This window comes from Crotalus tigris, unplaced genomic scaffold (genome assembly GCF_016545835.1).
Source record: "Crotalus tigris isolate CLP2741 ecotype Arizona unplaced genomic scaffold, ASM1654583v1 scf7180000020510.43976, whole genome shotgun sequence".
In the NCBI taxonomy this organism is placed as follows: Eukaryota; Metazoa; Chordata; class Lepidosauria; order Squamata; family Viperidae; genus Crotalus; species Crotalus tigris.
The window spans coordinates 1-24,440 of NW_024098052.1; the positions used below are offsets into that span (position 1 = coordinate 1).

General features: G+C 38.5%; 1 protein-coding gene across 1 annotated transcript in view; it reads right to left on the reverse strand.

The window, feature by feature from the left end:
- Nucleotides 1-183: 183 nt before the first annotated feature.
- LOC120318871 (triple functional domain protein-like) overlaps nucleotides 184-24,440 on the reverse strand; it is a 38,494-nt gene continuing 14,237 nt past the window's right edge. Inside the window, exons 5-9 of the mRNA XM_039366990.1 lie at nucleotides 22,980-23,171; nucleotides 17,940-18,071; nucleotides 12,983-13,213; nucleotides 7,245-7,367; nucleotides 184-3,730 (exon numbers count right to left, since the gene is read on the reverse strand). Of these exons, the coding sequence (XP_039222924.1) occupies nucleotides 3,395-3,730; nucleotides 7,245-7,367; nucleotides 12,983-13,213; nucleotides 17,940-18,071; nucleotides 22,980-23,171 (1,014 nt within the window). The 3' untranslated portion in view covers nucleotides 184-3,394. The remainder of the gene's footprint in view (nucleotides 3,731-7,244; nucleotides 7,368-12,982; nucleotides 13,214-17,939; nucleotides 18,072-22,979; nucleotides 23,172-24,440) is intronic.

Sequence of the window (24,440 nt, forward strand, 5' to 3'; positions counted from 1 at the left end):
TTTATCCTTTTACCCCAGCTCAAGACAGAACCAGAACGCTTAGCAAACACTAACAATCTTACGAATGAAGACAAATTTATGTGTCCCAGGATAATGTTTCAAGATCGAATCTGGATCGGTCACTGGGACTAGAGGTTTACTCGACTAATAATCTTTCTATATTTGAATGTTAGTCCTGGCAAATTAAATTAACCATTGTGAAAAACTATAGCGTGGTTCCTGGAGCTGAAAATACTAGAATAAAAGCTCATTTCATCCTCATTTAGATCTGGCTGTTGCCAGTGAAGATTATGAAAGTTTTTGTTCTACTTTTTTGCTTTAAAAGGTTTATTCAAATGCTACTTTTTTCCTAGTGATCTTCATTGCCGCTGAGCTATTTTTCAGTCAGCTCTCTCCTGCTGGAGTTGGTAGGAACTACTTTCAAAACTGAAGAACAACCTACATCTCTGAACGTGTACTCACTGGAACAGTGATACGTTCCAGCAGTCTCTGTAGTGTCCATTTCCTGACACGGCTAACTCGAAGGAGTGACACTAATTTTCAGTACAACTCCATTGAATTTACTGTTTTTTCGCACGCTCTCTCTTGCACAAATTCACAAACTTCCATGAACATATTTAAAACCACTGCTTTAACCTCTGCGATTCTCACCTCAGGCTCCTTAGCATACAAGACATAGACTGAACACTCAAAATATTGATAGACAGTCTCCTCTCTGCTTCGTATTCTTTATTGTATCATCTTGCTCATTTTCTTAAGGCTACTACCGGTACATGAGGGCTCCAAAAGGCTGAATGAACACAGCAGGGCAACAAAAAGTTTTTGTTTTTGTTTTGTTTTTTTTTTGTAATTCCTTAGCGGCTACTGTTTATCTGGCTTTTTGCAGCCCAGACCTAGTAGCTCTAAGCCTTTCTCATTTCTTCTACTGTTCTCCTGCAACCCTACAATTCCAAACCTTATTAGATTGTGCCAGTTTTGATTTTTTTTACACTCCAACTTAAAATACTCCAATATTCTCCGGTTAGTTTTACTGCTACCACCAGGTTAATCTCTTAACTAGTATTTCTGGAAATACTTCAAAGCATACCAAAGGCTTCCCATCATTGACTCACTTTAAAAAAAAACGCTTCTGGATATGTTGGGGGCTGAAATTCATTCTGGAGCTATGGAAACTGGTGGTTAAAGGCCAGCACACCTAGTTGCCTGAGGAAGTGTTATTTTGAAACAATAAACTAAAATAAATCACAAGAATCAACAGGTTCTTCATGTGAAATATAACAACACAGGTGCCAACCTACAATCCAATTTGGCTTTCTTTTTGTAAAATAATGACATGGTGTAATATGTCACATATTGTTGTTCATCTGAGGTTGTATTTACCTGTGTTTAAGAACTGCTAAGGATCAGATTTTTTTTTACTATGTCCTGATATGTAAGACCATAGAATTCAAAGAGGGTGAACTTGCTTTTTCATATGATTGTATCTTGCCTTCAAAATGTTTTACCTGTAAGTAACACTAAGCAAGAACCTAAGACCAGAAAAGTGTAAGGTTTATTTATCTGTACATTTTGTACTCTGCGCTTTAGCCAGAAGAGTTCCAAGAGCGACTCAGATAATAAAAAGTAATCTACCTCCTGATTTCAGATTTACAATTTTTTTAAAAAAATCAAAAACATGATTATGACATAAGATAGAGAAGAGGTAGAGGAAAAAACAGATTTGGGCAACCCTGAACAATTAACAACTGGAAGTATCAACTTTGTTACATACTTTCCATTTATTTTTTCCTGATCTTTGGCAACAGGTAATAGTCTTGTCTTCTGTTCCCTCCTGCCTTTGCTGAATATTCCTATTAAGCCGACAGCTGAGGAAACCATTTTGTGGAGATAGCTTCCAATAACTCATGAATGTACAACTATCCTTTAGATTTCTCTTCACTTTCTAGTATAAACAAATCCAGTAATATTGCATAAGAAGAACAGAAATTTCTTACCAAGAGCCAAGTTTACCATTTATGTATTACATTAAAAATGAAGTAAGTATAATGATAGACAGGAAGTTGCTTTGTAATGGGGTAACAGCTCAAAGTGCTGGAAGGAGGGAGAGAAATTTTGTTTTTATTCTTTTACTTTAATAAAAATACAGCATAATAAAACTCTCTCCTAAAACAAGAAATATTCCACTGATCACCAAAAGAGTAATTTATTAGCCATATTCTTGTATGAATCCTCATTGTACGTTCTTTAGTAATCAGTGGAATTTTCTCATGCTTAAAAGAAAATGTAATTCCATCCCCCTTATTTATTTTGACTGTTTTTTTTTTGTTTGCTTTTTATTCTATTTTAAAGATAACATTTTGGGGACAAGACTTTTATACTATTTTTTAACCTGAGATAAACTGGTTGGCTGACTTTTTGTAACACTTTCTGCAGCCATTAGATCTGAAATCTCCAATGTAGGAGCCAGAGCATCCATGTTGTATTTTGCTGAAGTCCCGATCTCATCTTTCAAATACTCTTTTAATTGAAAAAAATGGAGGATTCAGCAGGTAGAAAAGGAAGGAAAGAATCTCCAAAAACACCTTTATTTTCAGGAATGGCCTCTGGGCCACAAACATTTTCTTAGAAAATGGCTTCAACCCAATGCACTTAGAAACATATGATTCCCAGCAGATAACAAAGTTAAGCAGAGATAAAAAAAAAATAGCATCCAGCAGCAGGGAGAGGAGGCAGTAATAGGTAACATTCTGGTAACTGTGTGATTTGTACCTTTTATGTCTTCCATGGTTGCCATTGAGGAAAGGGAAAGCTTACCCAGCTCCCATGTGGTAAAAGTGCCTACTATGTGCCCTCAAAACGCCAAATGAGTCCAACAGCCAAAAATGGACCCTCATCTGATATCACTTGGACTAGTCTGGTTAAGCATGTCAGTGAATAACTTTAAGGAAAGGGAATGGATTATAGTTTTGGGGGAAAATTTAAACTGAAAGAGCATCTATATACAGTATATTACATCCTGAATACTAGTGAAATTTATATTAACCACCTTAAATTAGATTGGTTTCTCTCTCTCAGATCGCTAATTCTTTTAATTGCAAATATTAAATGATTGCTTGTCCCTTCAAGGAAAACTACGACCCAATGCATTTTTTACATAGTACCTACTGTGTTTGAGAGGCTACCTGGCTTCCAAGGCCTAAAGCTGATATTTACCTTGATCACCTACGTTTTTACTTGTGTTGTAGTTTTTCAAGTGGGGCAGGATCCACCCTAGAGTGCACCCAAGTTAACAGCATTCAGAGGCATTGAAAGAAATTAAAAGAGCAGCTAATGCAGCAAATAACCAATACTGTTTGAAAGGCTGCTTTGCATCAGGCAAAACTGGCAAGGTCTATTAGAAGGAATGGGAACCCAAAAAAATGTCACATTGTTCAGGATCTGTTGAAAGACCAATCCAGCTTTTGCTGCTGTAAGTTTCTATTTTAGCTTCTGAGCATGCACTTACAAAGATCCTGATGTTATTTATTGTTTTGCTTACCTCTTTAACATGGGTATGAAAAGATACAGACATGTCCAGTAAGATTTTGCGCTGCTCCACCCGCCGAACAAAATCTTGTATCCGGTCTTCCAGCTGATGGGCTGCTTGATAAATCTCTTCCGGGTCACACTCTCCTGTCTGTGCCAGCTGCTCAGCTGCTTCTAGCACTTTGTCTGCATTAGTATATGTATTCTGCAGAAATGGCAAGAGAATAAGAGTTGCAGAGGGATTTTACAAACATTTATATTGACCCATAAACAATTCCCAAACCCCATTTTGTAGCCTCTGATGTCTTTCAAGGCTGTATGACTGAAATCTAGCAGCACATTGCTGAAGCATGATTTCCAATCAAGATTTGGTGGTAAATGGAAGAAACTATGTATGTCAAATTTCTAGTAGGTTTCATCTTCCTCTAAAAAAAGGAAGAAGCAGAGTATAAATCCTGGGTTCTCTGGTGATATCATCGCCCTATCTTTTGAAGACCCATGACTACAGTATCTTTAAACATGACTTAAACATGGTTTAAGATACTGCACTTACAGGAGAACATTTGCAAGTCTGTCATTTACCTTCACATTCACAACTGATTTCGGTAAATGCTTTTAAGATTATCTTATGTTATTTGCTTTGTGTGCAAAAATTGAAAGGAAGGTCATGCACAGCCCTTACAGTCAAGGAAGAAAGGCGGGATACGCTGTAATAAATGTGTTTATTAAATTATTCAACAAAATAATAACAATAAAACAACCTATAGCTATTTCATATCACCAGGGATCACTGGATTACAGGGTTTTCAAATGGGATCTATTTAAATCTTCAGCAGTTATCAATGGAACACACAACCCGTGATATACCCATGTGACCCAACCAATTTCAGAAGGGCTCTATATTATTAATTGACATGAACAAAATCTTTCTAAAGAAAAGGGGAGGGTAAAATGAGAGCTGGGGACTTATGAGAATTGACGTCCATACTTCTTAAAGGTGACATCTTTTAAAAACACTATTTAAATGGTTTCAGTACTTGTTTTTAGAGTAATCAAGGTTGTCACTGCTTTTTTATCCCCCAACTTTGAAAAATCATCTGGGCTCAGCTCTTATAAACATTTGCAACTTTAATTTACAGGAACTGTCTTGCCACTATCCTACTGCTTTATTCCTTTGGCTACAAAATGTCATAATGTCTCAGAAGGATTCTGGAATGATACAAATATTATAATAAATAGACAGATTTGCTGGCAGACATCCTTGTATTTTTTTTTCCTCTTTGCATATGTGCCTTGCAACCACAATCAAACAAATACTTGTTTATCAAATAAAATATCAAGCTACTGAAAACTATGCTTGAATACTATGACTGTAAATAAGCTTCCTCATCACGTAAACAAGAAATCATCCCCCCCCCCCACAGGCTAAATAAATCATAAGAACTCAAAGGTAGTTTGAGTACATTGTACAGTACTCATTATATTTTGTCACGCCTCTCTGACATCTTCAAATGCAACTGAAATCACTGTACAGGGAGAAGTCAGATGTGAAGGATCTCTCCTATAAACTACCATGCTTCTACTTTTTTGTGGAGGTATACAAAAAAATTCTATTCTGAAACATTGTAACTTTGTAATGTTTTGCCCATGTCTTACATATTTGGCCATCATGCGCTCTGTAGAAAGAGAATAAAATGCTCAATAATTCAAGACTAATGGTTACATGAGCAATCTATATTCTAGAGCCATGGTGGCGAACCTATAGCACATGTGCCACAGGTGGCACGCAGAGCCCTCTTTGTGGGCATGCGCGCCATTGCCCCAGTCCTAGGCCTTCAGCTGGGTTTTATAAAACCTTTTCCTTTAGGCCTCCGCTGCTGTGTGCAAAAAAAAAAAAAAAAAATGGTTCAATCAATCAATCAATTTCAACTTCTCGTGGGAAAAAAAAGATCTCGCAAAGTTGGAACTGATTGATTGAACATTTTAGTCCACCCAGTCTGCCGTTACCACCGCAGCCGTTACCACCCAATTGACCACACCCACCCAATTGACCACACCCACCCAAAGGGCCACGCCCACCAGGCACCCGACGATACATAAATGGGTTTTGGGTTGCAGTTTGGGCACTCGGTCTCTAAAAGGTTCGCCTTTACTGTTCTAGAGTTAGTGAGCTGCCTAATAGTTCATTTCTAATAATGTACATACTTCCAGGTGGTATAGGGAATGTTCAGAACAGCAACTGGCAGCAATAGAAGCCCAGCTATTTCAAAGTGGCTACAAACTTTCCCACAGTTCAGGCAATGAAGAGATACACACAGAGAGATTTGTATAGGTGAGTGCAAAGTGTAGCTTTAGGGCAGATAATAATACCTGCCTTGTTGGTCCATTTTCCAAGAGGGCCCTAGTCACAGGGAGCCAAGGATAGGTGACTCTGCTTTTCTTTGGTGGTGCTCCTGATTTGGAATAACCCGTTCCCCCATTAAATTCATTCTTCCTTATTGGTTTTCAGGAAGTTATTGAAAATTGGATTATTTGGGAGAGCGTTTTCTTGTTTGCCTGCAGGGCACCATCTCTATTATTTTTATTTACCTTTATTTTTTGGTCCTTTTTATGTTGGATGTTTTAACAGTTTTTATACTATATATCTTGAGAGTACATTGACTGTGGCAAGGTACAAGTTCAAAAAATAAATGAACAAATGCATCGTATAAGTGTTTTGGGCAGAAAGAAATGAATAAACAATTAAACGGATTTCTTTGGTGCAATTTTTAAAAGATTACTTTAGAAGAGATTTTATATGGCTATTTATTGGATTTATCCAATGGGCAGAAAGGTTTTAAACTTAATAGCCCACTAAAGGTAGTCCTCGACTGAACGACCACAATTAAACTCAAAATTTCCATTGCTAAGCAAGGTAGCTGTTAAATGAGTCTGCCCCATTTCACAGCCTTTCTTGCCACAGTTGTGGAGTGAATCACTGCAGTTACTAAGTTAGTAACACAGTTGTTAAACGAAGCTGGCTTCCTCATTGACTTCGCTTATCAGAAAGTCGCAAAAGGGACACTGCAACCATCCTAAATAGGAGTGAGTTGCCAAGCATCTGAATTCTGATCATGTGACCATGGGGATGCTGCAATGGTTGTATGTGTGAAAAACAGTCATAAGTCACTTTTTCAGTGCCGCTGTAACTTTGAATGGTCACTAAACCAACTGTTGTAAGTCGATTCTCCTTTTCCCACTACACGAGTAACAAATGTATGTCTGTGTGTCAGGATTTTTTTAAAAAAAATAACCCAACTGGTTACTGAATTTATAACTGTCAATTAAAATTAATCACCCGTAAAATAAATTACCCCATTTATAAATGAGCTTGATTCCCTCCTCTAAATAACTTTTTAACATTTTTATTGAAAGACACAAAAACTGCCTCATGGATATGTTCCATCAGGCATAGTAAAGAGGGAAGAGGAGAAACAAGATGGACATGATGCGAAGGAAAAGGGTACTTTTATTAAAGGGGGGGGGGAAACCTGGATGGAGAAGAGCAATGGGGAGACAAAGAAAGAAAGGGGGAAAAAAGATTAAAAGTCAGACCCTGAAAGGCGCCTATGCTTTCAAGCTACAATGTTTGCAACCAGTTCCATCTCCTTGTTTCAAACTGGTTGCAAACACTGGGCACCTTGAATGCCAAGAATAGTTGCCAGTGGTGAATTCCCTACCTGTGCCACTTCTTCAAAGTCTTCGTGGCGCTTCTGCAGTGCCCTGGCTCGATGCAAGGATTTCCCAACTCCTGTATGTTTACTAAGGAAAGCTTCTCCATGGTTTTCGATCCAATCCAGCACCTGCAAGACAGATCATCATGAACGAAATCCAACTGTATATTTGTAAGTTGCTTCTAACGGGTTCTGCTGTTGTGGAACGTAATAGGCTAAATCAGTTGAAGCCATAATTCATTATTTTCCTAACAGTCTTCCCTAAAACGTTTTGTGAAACATGGAATATAGATATTTCAGGGACAAATTCAAATATCAGTGAAAATCCAGCAATTATTAACGTTCTTACTCCATATGAATCCTACCTTAGGATTTATATATGCATAAAAACATCCACTGCCTGGCTAGCATTTTTCTCATGTATTGATGGCATTGTTATAAGTCCAGTAGTTTAGACATTCAGACTGGTGGCAGTTTCTCTCACCAGAGTTTGCAATGATAAAAAAACAAGTACCCCATTTATTGATGAGTTTGTAAACTAAGCAATCAAAATTGTCTCCTATGGGGATGTGTGCCCTGCTAATAGAAGAAACATCCTTCTGAAATCAGCAAAACTCCATCTACTCCAGCAATCATTCTCACAGTCAGAAAATTTTGGAAAACTGCTTAAATTAAATTAAATTATACTGAGAGAAAACACTCTCCTACCTCAAAGATTGATACATAGAGCTGTTTCTAAATTCTAAATTCAAGAGATTACTTTTCCATGCCACTATCCAATAGAATGTGCATGCAGGCATATATCACCAGTATCTTCTGTAAACCACAGATTCTATGTCCTATCTGCAAAACTCCTTGATAGATAAATCCATACAGAAGATCCCTGAGGACGTGATGTTTGAAAGTCACTGAACTGAAATGCAATTTTATCCTGACCCACGGAGCTGCCCCCTTGTGCTTAACCACAAAGTGCAAGATTTCAATTGAACCATCTGGCAAAAATTTCTTTCCATTCACTTGCTTTCCATTCCATTCAAGTTCCAATGATTTTACTAATCAGAATCTATTCAGTAACTAAACATTCTGGGAACTGAGGCCAACGTATACATCCCTATACCATGGCAATTAAAGCAGTAACTGAAACAAGATGTTCCCTATTCTGCAAATTCTCTACAGATACATCATACCAGCAAGCATTTGTAGAACTAAGGAGCTCTTCCTTGAATATGAAGCTTAATTCAGCCTATACAAGACATGTTTGGGGGAATGGCATGTCCTGTACCAGTCAACTTTACCCTGGAGCCTGCAAAGGGAACCCTTATTCATCAAGCATCTGCTTAAATTAGCCTGAGATATTATATTCACTCTTTTGACTAAAATTCATTATATATCAGTTCTGCCCTGACCAAGCACCCCTCAAAGATATTACAAAATTAAAAATATTACAAGAAAAGTGTATGACTTCTGCTGAATCTGACTTCTGATCCTTTGGTTTAATCTTGACTTATTTGGGCTAGCAATAGCTCTCCAAATTCTCAGAACCACTGTTTGATATCCTGTATAACCACAAAAGGCAGCAAAAGAAAAATAAAACCATGCCTTTATCATTATGTCATCAACTCTATAAAGAATCTTTATGCCTCTGTCTTAGTCATATTCCAAGGAAGTACTTAGCCAACACATTAACAAAACGAACCCATTTTCTTTCATCATTCTTACATCTGGCAAGCGTGGAGTCCATGAATCTAAAGCAACATCTCAAAAACAACAACAAAAAAATCTCATTCAAACATTGCACTATTATGGATGATTGCAATATAGAACCCAAACTACAATTTGAGTTTCAAAGCATGTGCTAAAGCCATTATTTAGAGTTACTAGTCTACTTTAATTTTCATTCTAATTCCATTCTCAATATGTGGAATTTTTCAGAGGCATCCACCAACCATATTTTTATTTTGTTATAGTTGTATCCTACCTTTTCTTCATAAGCTCAAAGCATCTTACATTGGATCTCCCTTCTTCCCCCCCCCCCATAACAATAGGGAGAGATATGAGATAAACTAGCATGAAAGAAATAAATGGCCCCAAATCACCCAGTGAATTCCCACAGCTTGAGATAGAAGCTGAACTGAGTGTCTTTAGTGACTGTCCAAAAGCTGTATTATAATAGAGAAAATAAGTTACCCTTTGATCCTACTGCTATTATAAACCTAGTGAGATCATCTGTTGCCATGGAGTGAGATATTATCACTATGCTGATGATACCCAATGAGACATCTCTGCCCCTGGCAAATTAAGCAATGCTATGGATGTCTCACCCAGGTGTCTGGAGGCTGTGAGGATCTGCATGAGGAACAGGCTTCAGCTGACCTGTGGCGAGAGTGGCATTGGGTTTTGGGGCCTGCTGGTTCTAAAACCATGCCATTTTTGGTGCTGCATGGTTCTGAATTGTATGTCCCCAGTGAGCAGTGTGACGGTTTTCTTGGACTCGAAACTCCTGCTCAAAGAGCAGGTGGTGGTTGTAGCTAGAAGGGCCTTTGGACCATTTGTGTTGTGCATCAGTTCCTGTCCCTGAACTTGAGGGTTCTGCTCACAGTTACTTGTGCCCTAGTCACTTCCTGGTTCGATGTCAGAATCCAATTATATTTCATCTTTAAATTATCAAATATAGAAACTCCCAATTCTGCCTTCTCTGGATTCTGCCATAAGAGGGAGAGAAGGGGGAGAACAAAGGGGGCTTTATGGCCCTCACTTCCTTCTTTACACTTCAAAGAGCTGAATGCTGAATGTGTGTTTATTGTAACCTCGAAGCGTTAACATACCAAAGGAGGGAAGTTGCCTTTCATGTAGTTATCTGAAGTCTCCATCCAGACGGAAGAAAGAAGAAAGGGAGTGGAATTGTGATACTTGAAACTATCACTGGAAGGGGGGTTGATTGGGTGGGACTACTGGGGAACCCCTTAAAACCTTGAATGGGAGAGCTTGGACCCCAAGTCCTGTCTAGCATGCCTGCAACCATTTTCTCTTAATAAAGGATTCCTGTTGGAAGAATTATTCCAAGAGTTCTGTCTTCTTAAGATGCAAAGTGGGGTGGGTCCTTACATTCAGTTATTGCAATGTACTCTACTTCGAGGCTGTCCTTGAAGAGTAACTGGGAACTTCAGATGGCGCAAAATGCAGCAACATGCACAGTTATGTGTGCTTTTCGAACAGCACGTTACCTCTGCTCCATGAGCTGCATTGGCTGCCAACATGCTTCTGAGTCCAATTCAAGGTACTGGCTTTGTCCTTTAAAGCCCTTCACAGCATAGAGTCTGGTTATTTGAAGGATAACATCTGCACATCCCATCAGATCTGGCAAGAAAGGCCATGTTCCAGGTCCCATCAATCAGGGATCTACAATTAGCAGGCCCAAGAAAATTGGCCTTATCTGCCTTGGTGCTCCTCTTGTAGGTTCTCCCCCCTCCCCAAAGTCAGATCACATCCATCCCACTTTATTTTCTGGAAATTCATCAAATCTTGGCTTTATCATTAGGCCTGGGGGTCTCAGGAGACTGGTGAGATCTCGAGGAGGCTCTGTTGTTGATCAAATCTCTTGTGCTGAGTTAGACATGGCTATTGTTTGACTTTTTTTTCTCTGTAGGCTGGCCAGAGTCACTTTTTGTGCTGGCCAGAGTCACCTCTTAGCCAGATCACTTCTTAAGTCATGGTATTCATTTGAACCACAAACTTTTCACTAGCCAGCTTGGGGTAATGGCTTCTCCTGAGTTAGAAATAGGTTGTGAGTTCTAGTCCTTCCTCAGGCACAAAAGTCAGCTGGCTAACTCTGGGCCAGTCATTCTTTCTCAACCATAAAGTGCTCTTGTGGGGAATATAGGAAATTAGGCATGTACAATTTGTGGCCTCCAACAAAAACTGTACACCAGGGGTCTTCAAACTTGGCCCTTTTATGACTTGTGGACTTCGACTCCCAGAATTGCTCAGCCAGCATGCCTGGCTGAGGAATTCTGGGAGTTGAAATGCACAAGTCATAAAAGGGTCAAGTTTGAAGACTCCTGCTATAGACCTATTGCATGTAATTTTGATTCTAACTCACAAAGGTAGGCACATGCTGACGTTGGTACATACTTTATAGCAGATGTCATCTGGATATGGAAGTTGTGTGTATCAGTGTTTTGCTGCGCTCACATCACTTTTGGGCAAAGTTGTGGATTGTTTAGTTCCTTACTCCTCCATAAGGGCAAAACTCCTATTAAAATGGTTTGCCCCAAACACTTGATGATTCTTGCTTCTTTTGTGAGTGATTTTGTGGATGATTTGGTAGATTGTTCAGTTTTTGAATCTAGTTGATTCCTGGCAGTGTGAGATGATTATAGTTCTGGATAAGATTATTTCTACAAGGCCCCTTTCCACTTGCCAATCAGGCAGCTCACTAATATATCAAGGAGCTAGAAGTGATTAAAAAGACTTCTGAAGTGATGATGGCATAAGATTAAAAAGTGAACATGACTAAACAGTGAAACAAACCCAGGTTTGGGCTTAGCACTGATAACAGGAACAGCAAAATGTTTGTTCTCCATTCTTGTTGTCTCTATAAACATCTGCCAACATGTTTAAAGTTACCAGGTTCTCTTATGGAGAGGTGAGAGCAATGAGATGGCAGTAGGCTCCATAGATGCTTTCTGCAGATTTCTTTATGGATGAGCTGACTTTCATTTGCCAAGATCTGGATATTTCATGGGTAGAACCATTTGATATAAATGGAATAGAATGGCATTTGGCAATGCTATCTAGGATTCCTTTAAGCTTGTGCAATCCAAGGAAGAGGAAAGGGTCCTCTATAGTATGAGTTTCAGAAGGACACAGCTCCCATCTGGCTCCCAAAACCAACCATTTCAGTCTTCATTAATTGGAGGAGCCAGTTCCATTTGTAATAGGAGGACGTTAGTTCCCCATTAGCTCCTAGTTAATTAAATTGAACCCCATGGCAGTGGGAATTAGCATGTTGATTATATGGTTTCCACTGCTTTTATATTTTATTTACCAGACAAATAGGTCCTGCCCATGCTGGCTCCTTACTAATTCTATTGCTTTATTTTGAAAATTGAGCTCCTCCTCTCTGTTTATATATTTGGGTTAATTCTCTTTTTGTGTACCTCGGGATATCCAACTGGGCTTTGGAAATCACCTGACTCCTCAAAGAGCGCTCTTCTTCAACTCTTCAGTAGTTTTCTGTTTTTGAAGTCTCTGGCCATCATTCTTTGCAGTACATCAAGAACACACAAGCAAAGACATGTATTCGATCTACATTTGGGTGGCAAGAGCTTCACTTAATATTTGTAGATGCACTGAAGGTCTCAAAGTGAATGGCATCACCAAACCAATGAGAAGAGGGGTGACATTTCAAGGAGAGAGTTTTTGAGATGTTTCTCATTCAGACCTTATAGGTAACACTCATTTCAATTTTCAATATTCAAGATCAGACAGGATTTTAGGTGGCACTTGGCCCTGGAACTGCCAGCTGTCCAGCAGAAATCTACTGGTATATCAGTGCTACAGTTCCACCCTTCCTTCTTCAAATTCAGTATTTTATTTTAACCTACTTTTGTAAACGCAACAAATCAAGATAATAGGAAAGTGCACTGGCTGAGAATTTTGCTTTTTAAAACTTCCCCTTAGAGCAAGAAGATGTAGGTACCCTCTGCATGCAGAATCCCCAATACTAGGAGATATGGACTGACCTGTTGTACATCCTGTTGAAAGACACAGAGTTGAAGCCGTTGATGTAAGCGAACTTTTCGATGTTGCCAAATGTTCTCCAACTGCCTCTGGTGATGCAGCACTTCATGAATAACATCTAGGACATGGTGCACTGCCTTGGAGTAGTTGGCTGAAGCAGTTAGGGAATCTGAGCTTCCAGGTGTCAAAGGTCGTTGCAGTTTGTCAAGGAGTGATTTCCCATCCTGACTTACCTAGAAAGTAAGAATGACGGTGTTTACATACTGGCCGCAGAGTTCTATAATATGGAATTGCAACACTGCTTTTGCCAATTCGATGTATCTTTACAAGAATAGCATGTTGGAGTTTATTTTGGATGAAATCAAACAAGTAAGAAGGGATTCAAGATTTTATTTCAACTACTTCCCCTGATCGAGAAATCCTACTTCTAGAAATCTTTCAAGTTGTAAGACTTTATTGGAGAGGCTAGACTTCAGAGGTAATGAATTCTTATAGACCTAAGTCTTGGTCTATAATAGCAGTCACTGTTAAAATTCCAAGCTTGTTAAAATGCAAGCCATTTTGCTTTAATTTTACTATTTTTCTTCAAAATGAATTGACGCATTTGTCTTCACAGACCATAATATTGACTTCGAAAAGAGGGAGATGATGTGTTTATAGTTACATTTACACATTTCTATGTGTAACCCTAAGAAACAAAAGGTTTCAGATGCAGCATGCAGAGGGGAAAATTGCAATCGTTTGATAATAAAGTTATGTAGTCAAGAACTATGCATCAGGTTAAATATAGGTACAATATCCATGTTCCCAAGATGTCATGGTATCAATAAACATTAAAATATAAGGTTTTCCAGAAGTTTCTAGATAGACCACGGGTCTTCAAGCTTGGCCCTTTTATGACTTGTGGATTTCAACTCCCAGAATTCCTCAGCCAGGCCCCATAAAAGGGCCAAGTTTAAAGACCCCTGAGATAGACAAAAGCTTCTGGTTGATTGGTTTGGACTGGATTATTCTTATTTCTATATTGGCATCCCTATAGCTGTGTAATGCAGAAAGAATCCTTCTGTCTCAGGAGCTTCTGCAAACAAGCAGTTAATAGTGCAGAAAAGAGAGAGAGATAAGATACCGTCTAACAGAATCAAAAGTTGACACAGTCATGGAGAGGTTTCTGGCCATGTGGAGACTGCCTTAACAGAGAAAGTGTAAAGGTAAAGGTTTTCCTGTCCAGTCATGTCCGACGCTAGGGCAGTTAAAGATGCTGAGCTTGTCAGCTGGAAAGCCCGGGTTCGAGACCCAAGTACTGCGAAACAGGGTGAGCTCCCGTTCTTTGCCCCAGCTCCTGCCCATCTAGCAGTTCGAAAGCATGCAAATGGAAGTAGATTAATAGGTACCTTAACAGAGAATTAAGCTTAAAATGAGACATACTTGATGGTGACTGCTCACCGTCAAGGTTTCCTACACTCATTTGACTGAAAACTCTCATCAGCCTCTCTAGCCTGAGTGAACTGAAAACAAACTACTTAAACATCAAGCCTTCCTCAGGAGGGTACCTGGGCATGCCTGAAAGGGACCATGCAACATTATTATAAATTAAGTTACTTTCACCATCTGTCTTCAATCAAATTTTAAATATGACTCTGATGGCACAAGTACTTTGTAATCAATCTGAGGTTTGACACACCTCTTTTGGCTACAATTTATTGAGGTTTATTGAAGAGAACAACATTCTTCCTTTATCTTTATAACTCTGTTTTGTATATGCAGAAACAGGACTTTGATATTTTTCGCACTTCCTAGAAAGGAAAATAAATTACTCAGTATTCAGATTGTACAAGCTTGCCTTCTTCCCTTTTCATGATCAGTCTGGACTGAAAAATGAATGCTTCAATGGGAAGTTGTCATTTAAGGAAGCTTTTTTTTTATAGAAATAATAAACATCATTTGTAGGAAGGGCCAGTAAATAGGTTTTATAAATGGCAGAAAATACATCGTCAATAGTTGGGTTAAACTGTTTCAAATGCCATGTATAAATAGATAAATGCTGAACTGCATAAATAGATAAATGTTTCATTTTAAAAGATTCTGAGTGTGAACTGTCCAAAATGCCTTGCTTTAAACTTAAAGGCAAACTTCATTCTGGAGCCTTTCTGGAAGCATCTCAAGCTTGAAACAGAGGCGTTCCAAATTTGAAGCATTTTGTTTCCAAATTCAAAATGCTTCCAAAATGCTTAGAGCAGACTGTTTTGCATTTTAAAAAAAACATAAAACAGTAACAAATCCAAAAACACCTCTCATGAAATTTCATGAATTAATTTTTTTAAACAATCCTATGTACAAACATTTAAACAGAACCAGGAAGGGGAAGATTTGCAGCCTGAATTTCTTTCCGATACATTATTTAAAAAAAAAAAAAAAAAAAAAATCCTGGAAGGATCCAAATACAGGAGTAATTTTCCTCCTCTCTTCTCTTAAAAAAAAAGTGTTTGATTTTTATGTTGCCATGAGCTTTGGTTATCCTAAAGATTGAGCTTTGAAAATCGGGTACTTGATTCCTATCGTAAGAATGGCTGCTGCTTTTGCATAAGGTCATAAGAATAAGCCTTGACTAGTTATCAGTTATGACTTATACACATCTTTCAGCGAAAAGATTACTCAGGTGTATCAACATGTCCTGATTGGAAATGTTGATTTACTGCTATCAACACAGCTCATACTTAAGAGATATGGAAATTTTAGCTAGCGATATTGTCTACTAACTCGAACTATACAGTGCTGGTTCAGATGCTCATTCCCCCCCCCCACTCTTTAAAGGAGATGAGGAACTGCCTTCATAGCACAGTGAGAATAATATGAGATGTCAAGTTTATATTAATGCAGGATCCCACCACTGCTGTGAGAGAGAAAAGTGTCCTTGATCTTATTACAGAGGCATTCTGAAATATAAGGCCTGACAACAGTAAGTAGAAAATTGAAATAATTTTATTTAATCACAAAGTCACCAGCACTATATTTCTATTTCTTAGTGATAATTGGAGCAGCAGTAAGCCTGAACTGCTAATGTACTGTAAATGGTTGTAAAATAACCAACAGACATCACTTAAAAATGATATAAATAATTTCAGCCACTGAATTTAAAAAAGAAACTGTAGCCATATAATTTAGTGCAAAGCAGGAATGGTTTTTAGTTATAGTAAAAAAAAAAAGATTGAACAAATGTGATTTCTTGTTATTTAAAAGTTGAGGTGAGAGCATAAGAAGTATTTCTAATCCTTTTGGATTATCACCCAAAATGAAGCTGGAGAGACCAGTTTTGGCGATGGATCCAAAGTTCTTTGGGCAAATTTGATAGAGCCACAGTTGTAGCCTATAAATCAGTGGTTCTCGACCTTTTTAATGCCGCGACCCCCCAACCGGTCGTAAGTCAAGGACTACTCAACCGGTCGTAAGTCGAGGACTACTCAACTGGTGCAGCATTGTTTGCAGAATGGGGCTTTTGGTGGGCTCAGCAGGGCAGAGACAGCCTGGACAATTCCTATTGGCTTTTGAAAGCCAATAGAATTAGACTCTATTCAAGAGAGTCTATTCTATTGGCTTTCAAAAACCAATAGAATAAAAGGGAGTAGCAGAGCTAAGGAAAAGGGGGGAAAAATGGTGGACTGTGTTGTTTGGCGACCCCCGTGAAATGGTCGTTCGACCCCAAATGGGGTCCCGACCCACAGGTTGAGAACCACTGCTGTAAATGAAGGGTTTCCAAAGCAGAAACCCTAATATATAGGAAACTTTTTCTATAGATGATGCTTTTAAAGAACAACTTGGGGGAGAAGATTGTTTTCAAAAGCAGAAGCGAGAGAAGTATATCTGAAAGCAGTCATGTTGGCTAATTCAACAAACCATTTTAAAATCATGGCTTAGCACAGTAAGTGAACTGAAGACTGTTCATGTCTGACCATTTCTTTTGTAGCCATTGTCAAACCACCTAGTAGAGCTGTATTACTATTTCTATTATCCTTCTTATCTTTCCCATTACCTATTTCCTTAGCTCCTTATGACTATAACTTTGTTGTTTGTGTCTCATAATTTAAGTTGATTGCTTTTATTTAGTATCCTATTATGATTTATGTTGATTATTTAGTATCTTATGACTGAGTGTTGTATCTTATGATTTATGATGCTTGTATGTTATGATCATGATTTATCACTTGTTGCTGGTATGTACGCTGAGAGCTCATGGACCAGAGACAAATTCCTTGTGTGTCCAATCACACTTAGCCAATAAAAGAATAAAAATTGCATCATTTCACACATATTTAGTATCATTTTACTTCAAGGGTTTACTTAACGGAGCTGCAATCAAACTACATGCCAATTAAATATGATAAATATTTTGTTACTGCAAACTTAAATGGGCATTAAAAGCATCTCTAGATAGTTTTTAAAAATTCCACAGTGATGCCAAGTTAATTTATTGAAGCAAGCACAATTGCTTCCTAGCATCCTAAGGGCAAACATATCCCCATAAGAAACACAATTTGCAGACCAAAATCTTCTTCATCAAATTTCTTAATTCTTAATCTCAGTTGCTTGGCATATGTGTCTAAGAGCCAGTTTGGTGTAGTGACTCAGGTGCTGGCCTAGAAACTGAGAGACTGAGTTCCAGTCCTTCTCTTGGGTATGAAACTCATTGGGTAACGTTTAGCCAACCACTCTCTTTCAGCCTGACCCATTTCAAGTTTTGCTTTCTTCCTCATAAACACATAAATGATAAAGTGAACTCTGGTTCACAGAATCTTGTACTGCAGTAAAATAATAAAAGTTATTATTCTTTCAAATGCCACAGAACTTATTTTCATTGTTTTTGCTAAATGTATGATCACTGTTATATTATTATGCACAAGCCCTTTGTATATTTTTAATATGGCAAACATTATACTCACAAGCTGGAAATAGAATATCACCTACCTCAGAGTATGCCAGGGTAATATGCTCATATATTCCTTGGTGATGGTGAATAGCATCCTCCAAATCTTGTAGTTCTGAGGGAAGTTCTACTTCACCACAGGCCTTACACCATGAATCCACGTTACTCATGTACTAGGAGGAAAAAAAAATCTTCACTACAAGCATTCCCACTAAGAAACAACATCAAGTTCTCTGAGCAAGCACTTTTTTTTTTTTTTACAGAATGAGCTCCTCTTTTCAAATGTAAGTTTTTTCCCCTTCATTAAAAAGCAGACAAAGTTTTGTAGCTGCTAACATAATTTCAAGTTTATTTCCACTCTGGCTCCTCCAAAATATAAAAATGATTCCATTTCAAAAAAGAATTACCAATTCATTTCACTATCCTCTGCAAAACAGAGCGGGTTGTTAAAAAGAAAAGAAACACTTTAGTAATATGAGAAATCTTTGTTAGCTATGGAGAGGCTTGGAAGAGGAAACAAACACATATGGAAACATTAAAACTATCTGAAGCCAAACCTCAATTCACATGCAAAAGAATTCCAAATGAATCCAAAAGAGTTCAGCTGCAATCTCTGGCACCAGAAAATCAGATCAAATCATTTGCTTCTATCATCCCCACCATCAATACTGTACACACTCAAGAGACACATTGCATTAATACAATAACTTGCAATTCATGGATTGTTTTCTTGTTTTGTGTGGGAAAAGTACACAATTAAGTATCCAATCAAACAATTAATGAGGTTAATCCATTTAATCCAAATAGACTCCTCTACATTCTAGTTTTATTTCTCCTGGAACAGAAAATAGCCAAATAAAAATAATTTGCTTCTTTTCTTTTATAAGAATATACATTCCACACAATTCAATGGCATTTTGATGTATGAACCCATCTTTTTAAGGTTTTAAGGCAGATGAAGAGGAGGCATGTTTTCCTCAACAATTTCTGTACTATTTATATGTGCCTCAGGGATACAAAGATACTCAAAATGATAACATCTTTTAAGTTGGTGTTGACTCTTGGGGAAAGTAGAAAGTGTCTCCCTATCTTAATCTGGCAGAATGTTTATAAAAAAAAACTCACCTCAGTGACAAAGCCAGCAGGGAGCAAATATGATTAGTAAATCAGTCACAAATGATATGAATGTACAGATGAAGTTGTACATACAGATGAAGTCGAGTAGCCCATTATGTTATTTCAGATAGAGTTCTTGTCAATTTGAGGGGGGGCGTTACTAGAAATTAAATTTTCTATACACAATTTAGCATCTGTGGAATTCTTCACATTTCAGTAATCTCTCCATACTGTAATAGGGCAACTCCCTGGAGCAAACCTAGAACATACTACCTGAATTCATGACTTTTTGCCTTTACTATTCTTATTTTGCAAACTAGCAATCTACAGTTTTTGTGGCTGCATTACAACAGCTCTCAAGGCAAGAGACAGTGACCTGTTTAAAGTGCTCAGATCAAAAACAGATCATTCACTAGTTTGGAAGGAATGCTTCCCAGCTGCATCACATTCATTTAAGGCCCTTGATAATAAAATATAATTTAAGTAGGTGGCAGTTATTTCATTCTAATATGAGAAAATCTAGGGGGTTTTGACACAAGCCTTGGAAAATATACCGTATATGCCGGCGTATTAGGCGACCCGGCGTATAAGACGACCCCCGTCTTTATAGCTGGGCCGCATTCCTAGAAAGTCGTCTTATACGCCGGAAACTACCAGTATTTCCGGCGTATAAGACGACTCGGCGTATAAGACGACCCCCGTCTTTGGCGCCGATTTCAGCGCTCGCGGAAGTCGTCTTATATGCCGGCATTTACGGTACTTTTCATTGGATTGGATCTATGAAATCAAATGATCTTTTCCCAAAATAATCAGCCTTCCAGCCAACCTATCATAGAGCTGTTTGCTTAATGGAAGAAAAGACAATAATGTCAAAGGAGACTGTTATAAAGAACAGCAGAGCTGAATTCTCAACCATTAGAAAACCCCAACTACACTAGGGAGTTGATTTTTGTGTGTATGTGTGTGTGTCTACTATATGATTAGCAGGAAGCAGGGGGCCTGGTTTGGGTGTTCAAAGTATGACTGAGATTCAATCAAGTTATGAGAGCAATGTTTCTCTGCTTAGTAATGAGGAACAGCTGCAGCCTAGAGCAGTGGTTCTCAACCTGTGGGTCGGGACCCCATTTGGGGTCAAATGACCATTTCACGGGGGTTGCCAAACAATGCAGTCCACCATTTTTCCCCCTTTTCCTTAGCTATGCTACTTCCTTTTATTCTATTGGCTTTTGAAAGCCAATAAAATAGACTCTCTTGAATAGAGTCTAATTCTATTGGCTTTCAAAAGCCAATAGGAATTGTCCAGACTGTCTCTGCCCTGCTGAGCCCGCCAAAAGTCCCATTCTGCAAACGGTACTGCACCAGTTGAGTAGTCCTCGACTTACGATCAGTTGAGTAGTCCTCGACTTACGACCGGTTGGGGGGGTCGTGGCATTAAAAAGGTTGAGAACCACTGGCCTAGAGGGAGATAATTTGGGTGTATCTTGTGTCATCAGCAAGCAAAGGAAGTCCCTAAGACTCCGAACTTTATTCTTCATTACCCAAAACCACTTATCAGAAAATCTTATCAAACTTTCAGTACAGTCCAAGTCCTTCCTTCAGCACCGTCATACCTCTGAACAATTGCTGAATGAATTGTCGTAACTTAAGGACCTCTATTATAAAAACAATATTGTTGAGTGATGTTTATGTCATCTCAACAAATTATTATTAGCAGTTTCATCTTTATGGGAATACTCTGGGAGATTTCTGAATATATTTTAGTGCACATGTCAATCTTCAAGTCAACTTAAATGTCCCTGTTATGATGGGTAATGGGTTTGTGAAGACACTTTTATCCAGTTTGGGGTAATTTACCCAGGTTTGGGTATCACTGTCCTAAGTGATAGCATACAAGTCCTGATTGTCCCAATATGCTCTCCAATCTAAAACACACATACCAGGTAAGAAAGTTAGGCCTCTTTAATGTTTATTTATATTTAGTTATATATTACATTTAGAAACTGCCCATCTCCGTCACAGAGCAAATCTGGGAAGTGCATACTCTTGGACTACAGTTCCCATCATGAGTACTGGCCGCACAAATTGTGGCTAAAGACAGCTGGCATCAGGAATCATATGATACTATGTTTTCTGTATTTCTGGACAAGTGGAGCAAGAAACTGAAATAGTATTCCAATGATCAAAGAGAGTAGAGCTGAACATTGGTCACCCATTTCCATCAATAAAGGTAGTTCAAACAGCACTGCTAACTATAATAGAAGCAATACTATAGACCACGAAGATAAATTTATAAGTGAACACTATATAGCAGTGATGGCGAACCTTTTAGAGACTGAGTGCCCAAACTGCAACCCAAAACCCACTTATGTATTGTCGGGTGCCGGGTAGGCGTGGCCCGTTGGGTGGGGTTGGCCCATTGGGTGGGGGTGGGCCCATTGGGTGGGCGTGGCTGCGGTGGTAATGGCAGACTGAGTGGGACTAAAAAGTTCAATCAATCAGTTCCAACTTTGTGAGATTTTTTTTTTTCCGTGAGAAGTTGAAATTGATTGATTGAACCTTTTTTTTTTTTTTTTTTGCACATGGTGGCAGAGGCCTAAAACGAAAAGGGTTTATAAAACCCAGCTAAAGGCCTAGGACTGGGGCGACGGCGCGCGTACCCACAGAGAGGGCTCTGTGTGTCACCTGTTGGCATGCGTGCCATAGGTTCACCACCACGGCTAATAGCAATAAGAAAGTCACATTCTAGTTATGGGAATAGGCCACTCAGGGCTGGAGCTTAGCTTCTATGCCAGCTTCTCTTTAGATTAGGTTTTTAAGTCATTGGAAGCAACACATAACTTGCAACTGTTACATAACAAAACTAACAGCTAAGAACCAGAGTGAAACATTTGCCTTGGATTAAATATTTAACTTTGGTTTTAAATTCTAACATCTCCATTTTCCTAGAAATCCTTTATTACTTATGGAAAATGAATCTGCAGAAGCATTGTTTTGTTTCTGCCTTTTATTCATCCTCAGCTCATTTCTGAGGCCCTTTACAATATATGCCTTTAACATGAACCTATGAATATTCATAGTTTACAGACCAATAATCTTTAAAGCAGGTGCAGACAAATTTACCTCAAACTTCCTTTTTCGGGCCTTTCCTTTAAAGAAAAAAAGATTTCAGTAGACTCCAATTCCTTTCCCTTGTGTAATTTTTATAGGAGGAAGAAAATCAAGATGCGAGTTTCCTTGTTCCTTCCAGCAAAAATAAAGTGCAGTTTTGCAATGCAGCAAAACCAACCACAACGATGGCTCTTTCTTACTGCCTAAAGCAAGATCTAAGAGGGTGGATCCCAGATCATAGCTGCATGTAACTTTAAGTGATTCATCAGCCGTAAGGAGTCTTCTCTCCTCTCAATGCCTCTGCAAGCCAAATATACAAGCTGGTCCCTTGATTCTAACCAGGATGGAGAATATTTTGGCAGCCGGGGGAGGCATGTCTAACATTTATAGGAGAGCTGAGGGTCACAGTAGATGAAGTGTTAATACCACGTAGGTAGGAACCATGCTTTTCTTCTCAATATATAAGGGAATGTTCATTTGTGTTCCTGAAAATCTGGTTAAGGGATTAGAAACATGGTTTGCACATGGCTTCTATGGCTGGCCTATGTCTCAAAATGGCAGGAAAGTGCCACTTTCAACAATTGCAATCAGCAATTTAATAAAAGAATTCAGATGCTCTATAGCAGGGGTGTCAAACTGCCAACCTGCGGGTCGGATGTGTCATGCCAAAACCGCGCCCACCCCATTTCCAACAATGGGGGAAAAGTCGCAATACATCATGACACATCATGTAATGTCACAAGTTTGACACTCGCTACAGTGTCTCAGAATTTTAGGTTGTCTATTCGACCAATTATAAAATTCAATCACACCTTAGAAAACCAACAGACATCCTTTGGCCTTGTGGAATGACTGACCTGCTCAGCCTTCTGGTGGAAAATAGCCGACATATCCAGCAAGGTGCTGCGTTCATCCAAGGCTGCAGCAAATGCTTTCCATTCCTGTTCCAACTGGTTGGCAATCTGCTTGATTTGTTGTGAAGCATAGTGACCAGACTCCACCAAACGATTGGCTACCGACATTATGCGATTTATATTCACGTACACATTCTATAAAAAAGAAGGAGGCAGACAAGATTACTGAGGGGTCTAAAACTTGATGATTTGACTTAAAAACCAGCATCAGCCAAGATAAAAGCTTTCTGCTAATGTCCTTACAGTAGGCTCCTTGCTTAAGGTCTACATCCAGATAAATTCTCCAGTCCTATTATTTAGAAAAAAAGTATACTTCCAGTATGCTGAATTAAAAAGACAAAATATTGAGTTTTTGTAAACACTATTCTAAAAGTAGGCTTCTCTTCACCATTGCTTATACTGATTATTGGAAGCTTCGACTCAACTATATCTACAGGGCTCTCAGTACCTTATCTCTGTTGTATATTTTTTACTATGGGCAAAATAAACCAAGGCAGGGAGAATACAAATACAAAGGAACCCAGAGCTTAATCAATATAAACCAGATTTTCTTAAAAACAAAAACAAAAAACCAAGATACCCTTGTTGGTGGGAGCTCTGCTATCAAATGCATACTACTATGGACCAATCATATCAAAAATACTCCCCAATAGGAAAAAGATGAAGTCGTGCTTTTTTACGTGCATGACAAACATTAAATGATGGCTCTGGTTGCAAGTTGAAATAGAATGGACAAGAAACTATTCAGTGCCAAGGAGAGGGGAAGTCATAAGAAAAATACCGTAAATTATCCTTCAACATGAGTCAGGTTTTCCTCTGTCACACTCTGCATTTTTACTATATTTTGTGTGTAAGTCAATGGTATTTTGTTTTCAACTTGATTTGTCAAATCATCTCAACTTACACTGGCTTATAACAACATACTAAAATGCAGTAAGTTTTTACCCAATGCAACACAATACAGTATACCACAGTACTTTCCGAGAAAGAACATTGTGCTGGAGGACGAGATGTGGTGACCAACAGCATTCTGATAAAGAGGTGCTTTGTAACTTCTGAGAATTTATTTTCTGAATGAGCAAGCTCTCCCTTCCCAAAAAGGCAAAGAGAGCTTGCACATATTTTCAGATTATAACATTACTCATTAGGCTAAAAGATTGGGAAATCCTGAGCTACATTGGTCTAACTGAAACCCAGGAAGCTATTGCCAAAAGCAGTTATCTGATGTGATACTACTAGCTTCTTATCTTTGATTTTAAATGATTAGGCACCTAACATGGGATATCTGGCACCGATAGTTCAATCGTAAGAAAACATAATTGACTGTCCCCACGTTTTAGGACTCTCTATTGAATTCTGGAAAAGTAAAGAGAAATGTCAAATATTTGTGCCAATGCCATTTTC